Source organism: Lycorma delicatula, chromosome 4 (assembly GCF_047948215.1).
Source record: "Lycorma delicatula isolate Av1 chromosome 4, ASM4794821v1, whole genome shotgun sequence".
Taxonomy (NCBI): domain Eukaryota; kingdom Metazoa; phylum Arthropoda; class Insecta; order Hemiptera; family Fulgoridae; genus Lycorma; species Lycorma delicatula.
Window position 1 is genome coordinate 63401082 of NC_134458.1, and position 16152 is coordinate 63417233.

At 27.4% G+C, this 16152-nt stretch overlaps 1 protein-coding gene across 7 annotated transcripts in view; it reads left to right on the forward strand.

Moving 5' to 3' along the window:
• The window catches only part of LOC142323466 (latrophilin Cirl-like), a 292270-nt gene that overhangs the window by 248669 nt on the left and 27449 nt on the right, over positions 1-16152 (forward strand). For 5 of the 7 annotated variants that reach the window (XM_075363116.1, XM_075363115.1, XM_075363113.1 and 2 more), the window contains exons 14-15: positions 5220-5388; positions 15006-15218. In XM_075363116.1, the coding sequence (XP_075219231.1) occupies positions 5220-5388; positions 15006-15218 (382 nt within the window). Of the gene's footprint in view, positions 1-5219; positions 5389-15005; positions 15277-16152 lie in introns of all 7 variants that reach the window. The other 2 variants (XM_075363119.1, XM_075363118.1) reach the window with 1 other exon arrangement.

A 16152-nucleotide genomic window follows, 5' to 3' on the forward strand; every position in this document is an offset into this window, starting at 1 on the left:
TCGCCAGATTTGTTTTGGGCTGCCAACCCAAAAGATCTTTTACAATGTAAATAATCTATTTACTTTTATATCAAAAAGTAATCTGACAATGTTGAGCCCCATTCTCACTAAGCCTACAACTTAATAAAAAATGTAATTATTAAAAAAATTTCATTAAATTTTGGTTTAATATTTATTTTTTTGTTATGAAGCATTTTTCCTACAGAGACATCGCATCTTCCTTAAAGCATAAAAAGTTATGAGTTTCTTGTCTGAGAATGAACAGATCTTCTTAAATATTTGAAACTGAATGAGTAATACTCGATGTTTGAGTAATACTTCAATATTTGAAATGATCTTATTATGAATTTTGTGAGTTTTAATAGGTGAAAGTAAGGCCTTTGGAATTAAACTATAAAAATAGGTCCTTTTTTAGATTTACCTATTAAAAATCTTCTGAAATCAATTATCTAAAAAGTTTTATGAGCAACAAATGTAAAATTTATGCACATTTTATAAAAATTTGAGAGAACATTTTCTTTAAATTTGATCACCCATATTATTTAATTGTGTAGCAGTTTATTGTAATATTATGTCAGAATTTATTACTTTGATTAGCCAATTAATGCAAATAACCTTTTCTCATAAACCTACGCTTTGGTTGATGTAAACTAAATGACTAGAAATTCCTGGAATTTGTTTAAAGTACTCTTTACTCAGATTTGGTCATTTAGGTAAATAGAGAGGTGTCATGTGATTAAAACTAAAAACTGCTAAACCATATTAGAACTCTGGAACCAGTTTCACTGTAATGTTTTAACATCATACAGTTGTTGGTGTACTGCGTTTCAGACAATTTTTCTATTATATCATCTCTAAGATGCCTCAAGGAAAAAATTGCCTTATAGTACAGTCTAATTGTACCATAAAGGTTCATTGCATTTTAAACAAAATATTGCATATAATTTACTAAGAAATATGTAATTAAAAGTACAGTGCCTGTAAAATGATGAGCGAGAGAAAATGCTCATCTTTTTTAATTTGTTGAATATAATTCATTAAGATATTCCTAATTTTTAAAATGAATTCTACACTATCACTGGAAAAAAATACTTTTGTTTTAATTTTACCCCATCTATAAAGTAAGCAAAACATGTATATTTATAATAATAGACTAGAACACGCCTTAATCCTATGTAGAAAATTCTACATAGGATTTTAAAAAGATCTACTTTACCTATACAGAATCAAAGATAAGTCATTAGGGAAGTAGCTGTTCTTCTAGCTAATACGTTTGACCTTAAAAATTGAATAAATGTGGTGGCAGGTACGATCTTCCTGATTCCTATGTGGGAAAGGATGTTAGGAAATTTGAAATGATAACACAAGAGAGGAACTTAACTTTAAGCTCTTAGGAATATTAGGGTTGGTTATTGTCTTGCACAGGACTATTGCTGAGTAACAAGAAGGGAACTAAGAAAAAGAGAATAGGAGATACTAGAACACAAGTTAATACGTAAAGCTGAACGGACAGCTGTTTCTTGGTAATTTTTATGACTGGAAAAATACTATGAATAAAAATCCATTCCCCTTCTAATCATTAGGGGACAAAAACGTAAAAAATCATACATTTAATATTTTATCTTTTTAAATAGAAAGAAAAGTTTAAGTCAAAAATAGAGTTAGGGTTATAAATATCAAAATTATATTTTGAGTAATATGGTGATTTTAGTTTTATGTTCCTTTATATCTTTTTAATAATTGTAAATATTTTCATGACCTTAACTCATTTTGGATTTTGCTTATTTATCTTTTTCATTTTTTAACTTTTTTGTATTCTCAAAGCTATTTGAATAAATATTATTATTATTATTATTATTATGTACTACGATTCTAAGACTGTTCTGTTCCACATGTCTTTTTACCATGGTCTCTGGTTGCATTAGTGAGAGGAGGCATCAGGGTGTGAGGGAGTATGGAAGCTCTGAAAAAAAAACTTTTACTTTTGTAATGTAATTGGGAGTAGAGGCTGGGCTAATTCCATGCATTATTGTTAGTTTTTGTTATGCAAATAAAAACATGCATGACGTCTAGTGTATAATTAACATTTTATTTCTTCTAATAAGTGTTTTGTTGATTTATTATTTAAAACTATTCTGTTATATATTTTAAATATAAATCTATAAAATCTGTAATTCTTATGGCTTTTAGGTAATGCACAATGAATAATTAGTTTATCAATTTGACTGGCAATATACTGAAATTTGATTGTTAAATTTGTTAATTCTTTGAAATGATACTGTCTAAAACATTTTACTAGAAACGAGCAATTCTGACTTCTTTTTTCCCTATTTTACCTTTCTCTTTTTTATTATGGTACTTTGTACCATAAAATTCTATTGTCAGTGTTAACATTCAGAGAATAAACATAACTTTTATGATCACTAAGGTTCACTGAATTTTTGTGTTTATTATGTTCTTTAGTTATCATTTATGCTTAATTTTGTTAAAGAGTTAGACATAAAGATATTTAAAACCTTTTAGTTATAAATTGATACAATAGCAATAATTCATGAGTGATAAATACATTTGGTATTGAGAAAAAGTGATATACCCCTGATATAAAATGATACTTTATAAAGGATTAACAACTGACTTATGAAAAACTGTATCACTTTATAATTTATGTTCGATAATGCGGTTGAAATCTTACCAAAGTAATAATTCATATTGAATGAATATAATATTCAATAATTGCATTTGAAATTTATTGACAACACATTTCATCAAATTAAGTAATTTTGAAGAATGAGTATATTCTAGGGTATGAACCAATAATAATATCAAGATCAAACAAAATCCTGTGGTGATGCTTCAAAAAAACAAATGTTGTGTGTAAAATTATAAATGTTATGATACGTAACAACCAGTACATGTACATTATATGTCTCTGTTAAAAGCTAAAGAAGATTTTATTTGTGAATTTTTTTTCAGCAGTTTTTACATTTTTTAAGTAGGAATTTTTTATATTGCTCCAAATTAATATTTATGCTGTATTGAAAAGCTACATATTAATCATTATCAAAAGTAATGAGTACACTTTTTGTGAAGTGTATACAAAAATTAGATGTTATAAGGGATCATATGAGTTTTTAAAATTATATTAGATTGTTTTCAGATATCTTTGCTGCATTCATCCTCAGAAATAAATGAAATCCAATTGTTACCTTTTAACTGAGCTCCACTCTTACTCATTTTGCTTATAAACCCTTGTTTTGTCCCAACCACTTTGCTTTGGTAGTCATTTAATGCAATCAATCCATAAACTGTGACTCAAATTTTATCAAAACTTTGATAACTCATATGTTTTTTTAAATTTTAAATGCTATAGTTTATATTAACGTAAATAACATTTTTGGTCGGCGCATTTTCATGACTAATAACAACTTTTGATCGTTTGAACATTTCTCCTATACTTTAGCTACTTGTCTGAGCTCTCCATTATCATACAACAGTTTTAATGATTCAGTAATATTTAACTCAGTTACTGGTGCCTAGAAAAAGTAATGCTTGATGAAATTTTAAACCAGAGTTAATTCTTGTGTTTCTAAATTTTACTTGAAATCATATTATTTCATCTTGATGTTTTGATATTTGTCAGAAATTTATTGCGTCAATATGAGATAAGATTTAGTATTTTTGAAAATCTGAAATGTTAGAATAATGTCTCAAAAACCATCGCCATGTTACATAATAAAAATTGTATCATTCAAAACTCACTAGTACATTTGATAAGAATTATCTATTAGAATATTTTCAGAAATCTTGTTATGTTTCTCTTAGCAGAAGGATGAAAATCAGAATTTTAACTGGCAAAGTTTAATGCAAAAATTGTGAGGTGGGAGACCTACCTTGCATCATATAGGTAATAGAACAGTTATCTGATTTTCATTGTGTTTGTTCATTTGATGTCTGATTGCGTGTTAAAATATGTTTGTAAATTTGATATCATTTAAGTGTATTGAATTTATAGCTTGTATTTTATGTTTTATTCTGTGCTATTTTTAACATCTCAGATTTCATGTCCTTTATTAATTCTGTTGTACTGTGAAGAGTTGTGCCAAGAATCAATATTCACTGGCCATTTCATCAATAATGGACACATAAAAACTGAACATTAAAAACAAATGGGAATGTTACATATAATTCAAAAAGCCACATACTCATCGGAATAAATATTAAACACTCTCAAATACATGCAGAATCCATATGTTAAACTGATTGGCATAACAAACCAAATTCAGTCACTGGACTCATGATCTATTTTCAAATTGTTCCACTGACTGCAACAACAGCGTTGTAGCTACTGCAACACATCTGAAAATTCATCTTTCCATGAAACTGTTAGAGTAGGTAGTTCAAATTGAATTTACAGGTGAACTTTGAATGTTATAATTTTTAATATATTCTCATACATGATATGTAATGAATAATTCAAGTTATTGTGGGCAATAAATAATTGTCTAAAAAAAAATATTTTATTTTGATTGAGGAATAATAAATTGTAAGCATATGTTTTGATTGAGAAGTAGAACTGATCTACTGGAACCATCTGATCTCCTGTTACTTAACCCTACCAACACTTCATCTTAATGACATGTATATTTAAAATCTTTTTTACAGTTATGTTTATTCCCTTATTGTGATGAAAAATGTTTAAAACTGGACAAATAGATAAGTGATGATGGAGATTTGCAAAACCTAAATTAAATAGATAAAATAATTTTTATTTTAGTAACACATTTGTGAAAGAAATTAAGTAAACTGTTGGAAATATTGTTCATTATTTGCCTTGCCTAATTTTTCTTTCACGTTTGTAAACATAACATTATTCTAAAATCTATCTTACTTTCTTTTTATTATTTCATGTCTATTTGATAACCAACAAATTTCAGTCACTTGTAAAAATTTATACCTAATATGTGTTTGGACACGACTTAATTTAATTTCTGTTTTATATAAAATAAGTACATTTAATTATGTCTGGATTAAACCTAAATTGATTGAAGTGATGTTTAGTTTTAATTTAAATCTGTGAAGTGAAAAAGTTTTTTTTTACAAATCAAGATTTTTTTATATGATTAATTTATATATTTAATTCTTTGTCTGTCACTATAAATTTATTTTTTATTTATAATCACATTATATATGATTTTCTGTATTGACTTTTTTTTTTTCAGAGCGTGGCTAAGAGGTGCCATTGTTCTTGTCTTTCTTTTGGGACTTACATGGACTTTTGGCCTTCTTTACTTAAATGAGGAATCCGTCTTCATGGCTTACATATTTACCGTATTAAATAGCCTACAAGGATTATTTATATTTGTATTCCATTGTGTTCAGAACGAAAAGGTAAGGAGAATTTTGGGCCTCGGTCATACAACAACTTTGCTGTAGATCCTGCCATATTATCTGATGTAATTTGTAAACAAAATTTATTTAATATAGACTGTGTCACACAGAATAAAATAAATATATATATATTTATATATTCATAAAAGGAATGTTTTTGATGTAGTGTATATAAACTATTTGTTCGGTAAATTATTGAGGTGTCTTATATTTTGGTTAAATTTTATTATACATGGTTCAATTTATAATTGAAATTCCATTTGTATAAGGTCAATAATAATATTAAGCAATAAATAGCTCTAGTTTCCTTATCCTTCTGCACTGTATCATCTGTAAGGATAAACATGTTTTATGATTTAATTTATTTTTGGAATCTACCTGAAATAAGAACTGTATTGAAATTGTATTTATGTTGTCAATTATCTATTTGAATGCTTGAAATGTGAGTTGAAGAGAGAGAGAGAGAGAGAGAGAGAGAGAGAGAAGTGTGTATGTGTGTGTGTGTGTGTACTTTGTAAACATTTTATTCTTTATATGACTGGTTTTTATTTTTTGAAGGGGTTTGTTACCCTCTAATCTTTTTTCCTATTCTGCTTAGTCACATTGTATTAGATTTAAGTTTTCGATTTAATTTGTATAAATAATATTTATTAGTATTTGTATGTTTATTCATTAATTTTTTTTTAGAAAACATAATTTAAAGAAAAGTACAGGTTAATAATGATAAATCTTTATTATATTTATGATACTGATAGTTATAATTTCATTTCATCTTATTAAGACATTACTGAAAACACATGGCACATCTATACATTTTGTTATTGTTTAATTTGATTGCACTATATTATTGTTACGATTGTAAAAATATATGATGTATTATAACACAATAATAAACTACTTCATAATTATGATTATTGTGTGTCAACTTTGTTTTAAATATGCCCAAACATACTTCTGCGTTTACACATGACTGTAGTGTATTTGCATGGATGTGTGTATAAGTAAGTATGTAATGGATATAACATTCAAGGGTTATATTTTCAGTATACATCTTAGAATCAAACTATATATTCATCTTAGAATTAAACTATATCAGTTAATATAATCTTAATTGAGAAACTACATTTTTTGTTTTATTGAACTAGTCTATGTTTAATTAAAAATATTTTACATATATTTAGAGTTTCATTATAATCATTCACGTTATTGTTATTTTTTTTCTATTAATTTAGTTTTCTTTAGCTATTATTAGGATAATGACGACAGTTCAGTGTTATTAATAGTAATTGACTGTTGGTCATTACTTTTTTTTGCAATAAAATCTTTTCTGACTGAAAAATTCAGGAATAACTGGCTGATGAAAATCATTTATTTCTGTCATAGATTTTTTTATTGTGTAACTACCTACAAGATGGTGAATTTTTGTTACATTCCTAACACTGAACAAAGGTTTTCTGTAACAATATCTTAGAGTTATTTAAATTTCAAATTTGTCCAAAACAATTGTATAATTATCTACTGTAAGCTGGTAAAAATATAGTTTTTGTCTAATCTACTGCTGCTTTACAGATTAAGAAAATTTGTTTAAATTGAATTATCTCTAAAGATGAAATTATCTCACTGATTTCCCACATTTTATTTTTGTTGTAAATTTATGTTTTATTTTTTTTGTCTTCAGTCATTTGACTGATTTGATGCAGCTCTCAAGATTCCCTATTTAGTGCCAATTGTTTCATTTCAGTATACCTCCTACATCCTACATTCCTAACTAATTTATTTATGGTCTGTAGAAAATGTTTAAATATATAATCAATTACAATTTCCCGCTGAATTTTTAACTTTAAAGAGAAAAAATTATTAAAAGTTTTTTACTGCATATAAATCCATTAAAAAATGAAAAATTCATAAATAAACTGAAGAAATTGTCACACTAACATGTCTATGTAAACTGAAGATTTTAAAAATATTTCTTATTTAATTTACGATCTCTAAAAGTAATTACAGGGAAGACATTTTACAAAGTAGTATTCAGTTATCAAAACTGGTGTTCAGTAACAAATAGAACTGATGCGATTATTATTATTTTTTTTTAATCACTGCTGTTAATAATAAAATTATTAGCTATAAATGAAACATTTATGTTTAAACTTATTTTGTGTAGATATTTAAAATAGTTTTAGTAGATAAAATATGGTTATTCTAAGGGTATCAAACACCTTGTCCCTGTTGCTGTTCCCTTGAAGTCACAATACAATGTTGCCCGCATAATATCTGCTTTGTGTTTAAAATAATTTTTCTGATTTAGAGAATTTTTATAGCACTTTTTAATACTTGAGATTTTAGCAACTAATCCCCCTCCACATGGGAATGGAATTTAGCTTACGCGTGTGATAGCATTACACACAATTATTTTATTTCGAACACAAATTTAAAATTCACTCTCAAATTTTATTTATGTATATAGAACTGTAAAACTTAGTTTATTGGATTTGAAGTTTTTCTTGCTCATTTTTTGATTTTATACATTTTTATCAATTGCATCAAAATTGTGGAAAATAAAATAAGGTTTTTTTTTCCACTCTATTTTTAACATGTTCTCAATATTTCTTTTAATATAGATTAAAATATGATTCCAATAAATTTTACATCAGGTTTTATTAAAGATGTTATTTATTATTTTCCATACTCTAATTTAGGAATCCCGTATTTCTAATTTTAGAAAATTTAGCTTTTAAGAGAAGAAAGAATGTTAGTGTAGAGGTTATACAGAAGCTAGAATACCATTATTCACAATACTGCATGCTTATTTACAATTTTCTGATTGTAATAATAATTACTAATTAATAATATAATAAATAATTAGAAATAATAAGTTTAAAAATAGTAAATGAAAATTTTTATATTGAACAAAACTTCAGCTATAACTATGAGTGTGAAATGGAATACCTTACTGTACTCTGTGCTAAAATAACATAATATAAAAGTAAATAAGGTGGACAAAATTAAGAAACAAAACAAACTTTCAATCTGGTCGGCCGATAGCTTTTCAACTGAAAATTTCAAGTAATCATACATTTTTCAGAAATTATTTATATTTAAAAATCTGATACTGTGTCAGGAAATTTGAGATCCCTTGTATGTTTTCACTCCTAATATATTGCATTCGGTCATACAGTATTTTGATTATATTAACAATTACATACAAGCTGAGTGCCATTTTTAATTCTACATTTAAATTTATTTTTTAATTTAGTTAATAAAAATTTTAATAACTAAGTTAGTTAGTTAATGAGTTAGTGTTAAAGAATTACTACTAACGCTAGTTAGACAATGCATGTTATATAAACATTTCTTGTATCATATGCGGTTGAACCTTGCTACACTGAAAGAGTTTCTCTTTACCGACTTTCAAAGCTCAAAATCCAGGCAGAATATGATAGTGAGGATTAATTTTTGTTAGTACAATTATTTTGTATAAAAAGATAAAACCTGTAGCTTTTACCACTTCACCACCTTTTTTTTACTGCGGTATGCATGCCAATTACTATTTCTGTTTAAGTGCCTTACAGTTATTCAAAATAATGCAACAATATTTCATTTTCTTTTAAAATAAAATTTTTAATAGTTTTTTTCTTAGAGAGTAGACCTTACTCGGTTAAAATTTTGTGATAAAAGTTCATGTTTTATAAAAAGAAGAAAAAGAGATAAATATTAATCATTTTATCAAAACATTTTCCTGGGTACCTGAAAGTAACACCCTAATGAAATCAAAAGTAATAAAAGAATACAATAATAATCTGGGTATTAGATTTTGGACTGAGCAAAATATATTTGATTTGTACCATGCATTTTTAAAGTGCAGTTAATTTTTTTGAAAATATCTCCTACCTAGTGGACCTGAATTGATAGTCATTCAAAGTAACATAAATATTAGCAACTATGGTAGAGTTCCACTGGAGGTTAGTATCTTTACTTCATCAATAGATAACTCTGTGAAGTGGACCATTCAGCCATTAACCATTTAGAAGTGTCAGAATATTGACTAAAATTGGCCTCTGACTGTTTAAATGTTCTAGATTCTTAATAATGTTACTCGACTGGGATCAATTTACTGATGCAACTTTACACATATAATTTTCCAGTTTTACATATCAGACCACTATTTACATTCCTTCTTCTGGTTCATATGGCTGTTTGTTCGGTAGGAAGTCACAAAACTAAATTATTATAAAAAACATTTAAAAAAAATTAAAAACAGTTAATCCTGCCATACCTTGTTTTATTATACTGGATGTACTGATATGAGTTGATTTATGTCCTGTGATAGGGGAAAAATACATGAAATACAAGATAAAATAAATACAGTAATCTGCCATAAATAAATTTTATGACAAAATTAAGGAAAGTACTATGATCCTTTTCAAACTGTGGTACTGTAATCTCAGATCTATATTAGGAATAGTGATATTTATTAACTAACATAAATATTATAGTAACTAATATTATATTTTACCTGTTCTTGTATTAATTGCATTACGTACTGTTTTATTATGGTACTTAATACAGAATACTGAATGGTGCACGTGACAAGATCAGACCCAAATGAATGAAAATGTGCAGCCCCCCCCCCCCCCATAAAGATGGAACTGTGTTGTTGAATTGTAGCACACACACACACACACACACACACACACACACACACACACACACCATAGAAATGTGAGAGCATGAAAGACCTTCTCAAGGCCACAAGCATCCTTGCTTGCATGAAATCCTGCCTGATTATGTGTCTGTAAATTGCCTCTAATAATCGGGTAGATATTACATATATATTTTTTCTGTTGTTTACATTCATGTTTATATCAGTCTTTGGTGCAGGCTTTCAGTCTCCAGAACCACAGAAGCTTTTCAGCTTTTATATAAAAAAAATGAAAAGAGTTTAAAAAACTCAAATAAAAGAAAACAAATGAAAGAGTTTAAATAAAAATTTTATGTTTTTAATCTTATTCACATTCAATTAAAATTTTACAGTGGTGATTTAAGTGGGTTTGGACATGATCACATACTTACCAGTGCAGATCATGTCTTCCCTCTGCTTTAAACATCAGTCTACATGTTGTTTATGTATGAAATTCAGGTATTGTTAACAAAATGAAATTTTTTCTCAGCTTTCAGTTGTTAAGTATAAGTGTACTAGACACATTACATCATGAAGTATGAATGTTAATGTTGATGAATTAAAACTTTTTTTAATAGGACGATGCTATTTATAAATCAGCATGATAAAATTTAGATACTTTTGAAAAGAAAGGAAAAAAAATTAAAAAGTTATGTTAATTTTAGTCATTTTTTCATCAAAGGACAAATGTTATTGTGTAGTTTTTAATATTAAATTTCAGTGAAGTAAAAAATTCTTTCATTAAAAAAAATAATTTAAAATAGAATAATTTTAAGCTCTGTGTGTGTGTGTGTGTGTGTGTGTGTGTGTGTGTGTGTGTGTGTGTGTGTACACGCACATGTTTGGGTTTGTTTGAATGGGTATTACTGTTGACAAACTGGTTGTATGTAAACTGTACCAGTGGAATTACCTGCTTTAGTTATCCATTCCTAGACTGAACAGGAGTAATGTTGCATAGCAGAATGACCACATTTTGTGTATTTATTAACTTCAATATTATTTTCTTCTGTTACTGTGTACTATTTTTAACAAAAGTTTATTCCATAATATCTCATTTAACGTGTCATAACATTATGCAGTCAACATCCCCAAGAAGCTGAAAATATCTTGTAGTTTGTTTTTCACATCAAGCAAAACCTTTTGTCTTTCCTTTTTCTTGTGATTTAAAGATACACATAATAATTTCTCTTAAAGCAGCTTTCTTTATCATTTACTCAATCAGAACACTACAAATATCAGCATCAAAAACTACAACACTAGTTACCAAGAACATAAAACAAAGCACTTGCTTCACACAGAAACTGCAAAAGTAAATTTGTACCTTACATTTTAAGTTTTGCTGTGTCTGAAATAAAAACTTCTGATATTACAGCTAAGATTTTTAACTCTGGAGAAAGTTTTTTTTTAGAAGAGAAAAACATATTGCTGAAAATTAAAAGCTATATTTTAAAATTAAGATTTTTATTTTCGTATAATTACAGTATATGACGATTTCTAATATTTCATTTTTTTCTGTTCAAATGGGTATACGATTTATTTACTAAAATTTAATGTATCATGTAGATTTTTTTTTGTGATTATTAATAATAACTAATTATACTGATAAGTACTTAAGATTAATATAAAGTAACCACTTTTATAGAGCATATAGTATCATGGTTTTATCATTAACAAATTTTATTACATGATGAAATAAATTGCATACTTTTTTACAATACTGCTGTCACTTCTACTCTTGGATATATAACACAGAAGACATTAAAACTGTGCAATGAAATTATACATAAACTTAAATTATTAGACTTTAAAACTGGATACTTGCTTTATTTGTCCAAGCCAGCAAAGGCCTACAGAAAATGATTTATGCTAAGTGGCAGTAAGATACTATTTATAATTCAGTAATTGTCTATAGTATTTCTTTTAAAAAGGAAGAATAATAATAAAGTTATTTATACTTCAAAAAATGTATTTAAAATAATTTTGTGCTAAATGAAATGGATAAAAGTATGTGAATTAATATACATAAAATTGGACTTCGTGCTGGTATTGTAAAAATACATAACTACAATTTATTTATTTTTAGATTTTGTGTGAATGTGCGATCATTTACTTGTTTGTTTATAACTATTTTGTGATGTGGTACAGTAGAAAGCTACTGTGACTCCTTGCCGTAAAATTTTTGTGATGCATTTCTAAAATATTAATTGTCATTGTTTTAATGTTTAATATAAATTATCCTTTGTAGCAGGCTTGCTTTAGAATGGTGGCAAACTATTGTAAACAGAAGACAAGGAATTTTTTTTATTTTTAATTGTCTTATGAACTGTGTTAACTGAAAAATATTTTATTGGAATAATTCAGTGTTCCAGTTTTCCAGTTGTTCCATTTGATTTATTTATTTATTAAAATAAAGTACTTGATTATTGTTACACTAAATTTATTTATAATTTTTTTTTTCATTTTATATTTTATATTGTCAGATATAAAAGCTCATTTTACCTGATTAATTTTTAAAGAATGTAAATGTTAAAATTTTTAATTATCAGGTATTTTCTTACAAAACTACTTAATTTGTCAAAATTAATTTTGTTGTATCTCATTGCATGCCGCTCATACTAATGCAACCTGCTGGTAAAATAATTGAGGTAAGGATCTTGCCACATGTCTCTTTTATGTTTATTTGTGTTTTCAGTAATGTTTATTAATATATTTTGCAAATTCAACTGTTGGGCAATAATAATAATAATAATAAATAGCATTATCTGAAATTGGATACTGCTTACGTACTTTTATATTTGCCGGAGGAAAATATTTTTATTTTCATTTGTGCATAGTTATGATGCTAAAAATTAACAGTTTGTGTTGAGTAATTAGTAAAGTTTTTCTGTGGAGTAGCATTAGTTTTACGTTTGCTGTAAAGACAGTGTTATCATGTTATATTATGTGTTATGTATCTTTTAAAAAATAGTTTGGTATATCGATGGAGAAAAAGCATTTAGTGAAAAATAATGCAAAATTATTATTTTGCTATCGTACTCTATACAATGGCTGACATTTATGACTCAAAGGCAGTTATTAGATTTACACATTGGAGGATGCCTAGACTCTCCTCTGCTTTCATGCTCTAAACTAACTTAACTGTTAGCTCAGTCTTACATGTTCCTGTAGTTTTAGGATTCTCATTGACTTAAATTTAATCATTCATTAGTATTCTAACCTAAATATTTATTCGAATATTTTTTGCCTGTTGAGATAGTAAATGAAATCTAATCATGAAATTTACCCATATGTTATCTTGTGGTCAGGAGTTTGTTCATTAACCCTTTTGAGGGTTCTACATTTTTAAATAGTAAATTTTTTTGATTTTCAGTGGTGAATTTAATTCTCTTTCTATTGTGAAATATCTAGAGTTACTAGTGGTCTAGCTATTTTATATGGATTAATAAAAAAATCTTTGCAGTTTTTGTTTCTTTGAGAGGTCACAAGTCATTCAATTGATTTGATGTTTTCTACTTCAATTTGTGTTCTACGACAATTTTTTAACCTAATTTCTGTTTACTGGAGTCTGCAGTCTCGGTTATCTGCTATGTGTATTCCAATTTTTGTCTTCCACAGTTTTTACCTTCTCTGCATTCGTCTATTACTGAATTACTAGATGTAGATGTCTTAATATATACAGTTGACTGACCTAGATTGTCTTTGTGAGATGCTATTTCAAATTTTTCTCTATTTGTATCAAGATGTCTTAATTGAAAGTTTTATCAGTTTACATCATTTTCAACATCTGTCAATTATATCACATTTCAGAAGCTTTTGTTTCTAACATTTGTATGAAATGTTTAAATTTATTCTAGTACTATTTCATTTTTTTTATGAAATGACCTAAATTAAATATCTACTTTTTCACTTGCTTTTCAAGAAATACAAAAGTAAATAGGTGACCTGTCACATTGGTAACAGTTGATTTATCCTTCGAGATTTTCACATCTGTGAAAATTATGTTTTCACATCTGTTCTTATTTTTTGTAGTTTGTTAAAAAAAAATTTAGAATTATTTTGAGAATATAGATGTAATTTAAGATTTACTAGTGACACTACCACCAGATATTAGTTCTGTGAATTGAATCAGAAAACAGGAATTGTTCAGAAATATTTTATCAGTAATGTAGAATGATTTGGATGTGAATACATTGTTTATGAATGAATGTGGTGTAATAGCTGTAGGTTTAAAGAAGTGTTCAGTGTAGTGTTAACTGCAAATAAGAATCTAAACATTTCTGATAATACAATTTGTTTAGAATCTATAAGTTATTTCTCTAACAGTCTATCAATAAAAATATTTCCTGATTATTATTTATTTTGTGAACTAATTCAAACAGAGATTTTATATAAAATAAAAATTTTTTTCATCTGGAGTCAGTGCCTTTGGTGTCAATGCCAAAGTGTTATTAAGTCAGTGCCTTTGGTGTTAAGTGCAGGTACTGTAGGAAATGAATTTTTTATTCTCAATTTAAAATATGGATCTTACTAAATATGTGTATCTTTTCTGATTTGATGTTATCATAAAGGTTTATAATCCTGTAATATGTAGCAGCAGGTACTTCTATTATAAGTTAGGTTCAGAGAGATGTGTAGTTTCTTCGCTCTCACATTGGTTTGTAACTGCCAAATAAGATTGGCAGATTCTTCCAATATGTAGTATGTTAGAAAAAATACTAGTGGGATGTGAGAAGAAACTATCATAGTTGTGTAATATCACAATATAACAATGTTTATGACCATAAATTAGGATCTATTATAATCAGGCTTTAAAATTCTCATTAGGTGGATAATTTTCCTTATGGTCCTGTGTATGATATTAGTTTCATTGTAGAAATGTAACAGAAATTTTTTGTTAAGTACATATTTATAGTATATATTCTTATAATTATTGTTTCAGGTTCAGAAAGAGTATAGGAAAATGTTGCGGCAGCATCCTTGGCTTTCAAAGTGCTTAGGGTGTGTTGAAGTGACTTCAAATAGCAGTACAGGAACTAGTGGTACGGGGAGCGGTTGCGGGAAGGAAAGACGTTCTAGCTTGTATACTGGCTCAAATGGGAATCCAGCACAGAGCAGTGACTTAGCCACAACTATGACACCGCATGGAACAAGTGTGGGTACACACAACACTGAACACTCCCTTCCCCATGCCCCCAGCCCTACGCACCAAGGTATCAAATTATGTACCCTTTTCCATTGCTTCCCACTAACTTGGAAGGCTGGGGGCAAAGGGCACACTGCTGCATGTTAAATTATGCATTTATTTCACACTAACATAATTAACAACTTTTCTGACCTCTGTTTTGCTATTTATTAATGTTTCAGTTCAAATATTATTTGCTATGCTTTTTGTTTTTTATGTAGTTTGCACAGCAGCATTTATTTTTAAATTTTATTTTAGTGAAGCATATATCTGTTTTTTATTATGAGCAAGCATACATATTGGCTCAAATTTAGGCTGTTTTTAAGTTAAAAAAAACTCAATTCTTAAAAATTAAGAGGAAGCTTCTTACATGCATAAACTTTAAATAATTTTTAAGGCACTTAATCAAAATAGTGTGTTTTCCCAGTTTATATAGATCCTGCAATATTTTGTTTTTAGTATTAAATGGATCAAAAAAATATTACAAGCATCAAGAAACTTAATGTAATATGTGGAACTATGGTGATTTCCTCTAAAATTATTTTTTCTAAGTCAGCAATATTTTCTTAGCAGTTTCTTAGTTGATGCAACAAATAGAGCCAATAGTTTTGGTGTTGGGAAACAATAAATTTACTATCATGTTGCCACTTTGGATAAATGGTATTAACAGGTTATTGTTTATTCTTTAGTGCACGTATTGTGAATGGGCTTCGGTCAGTTGGTCATTCTGAATTCTTTGTTGTAATCTTGTTTGTAAACTTGTAGATTCATTAGTTACATGTATCTGACATAATCCTGGTTCTGTCAGCAACAAACATACAAATATCTACAAAGCCATATTGACTCTGAAGGATGCATACTGCAGTGAAGTAATAATACTTCATTTGTGTTTATGGTTTCATTA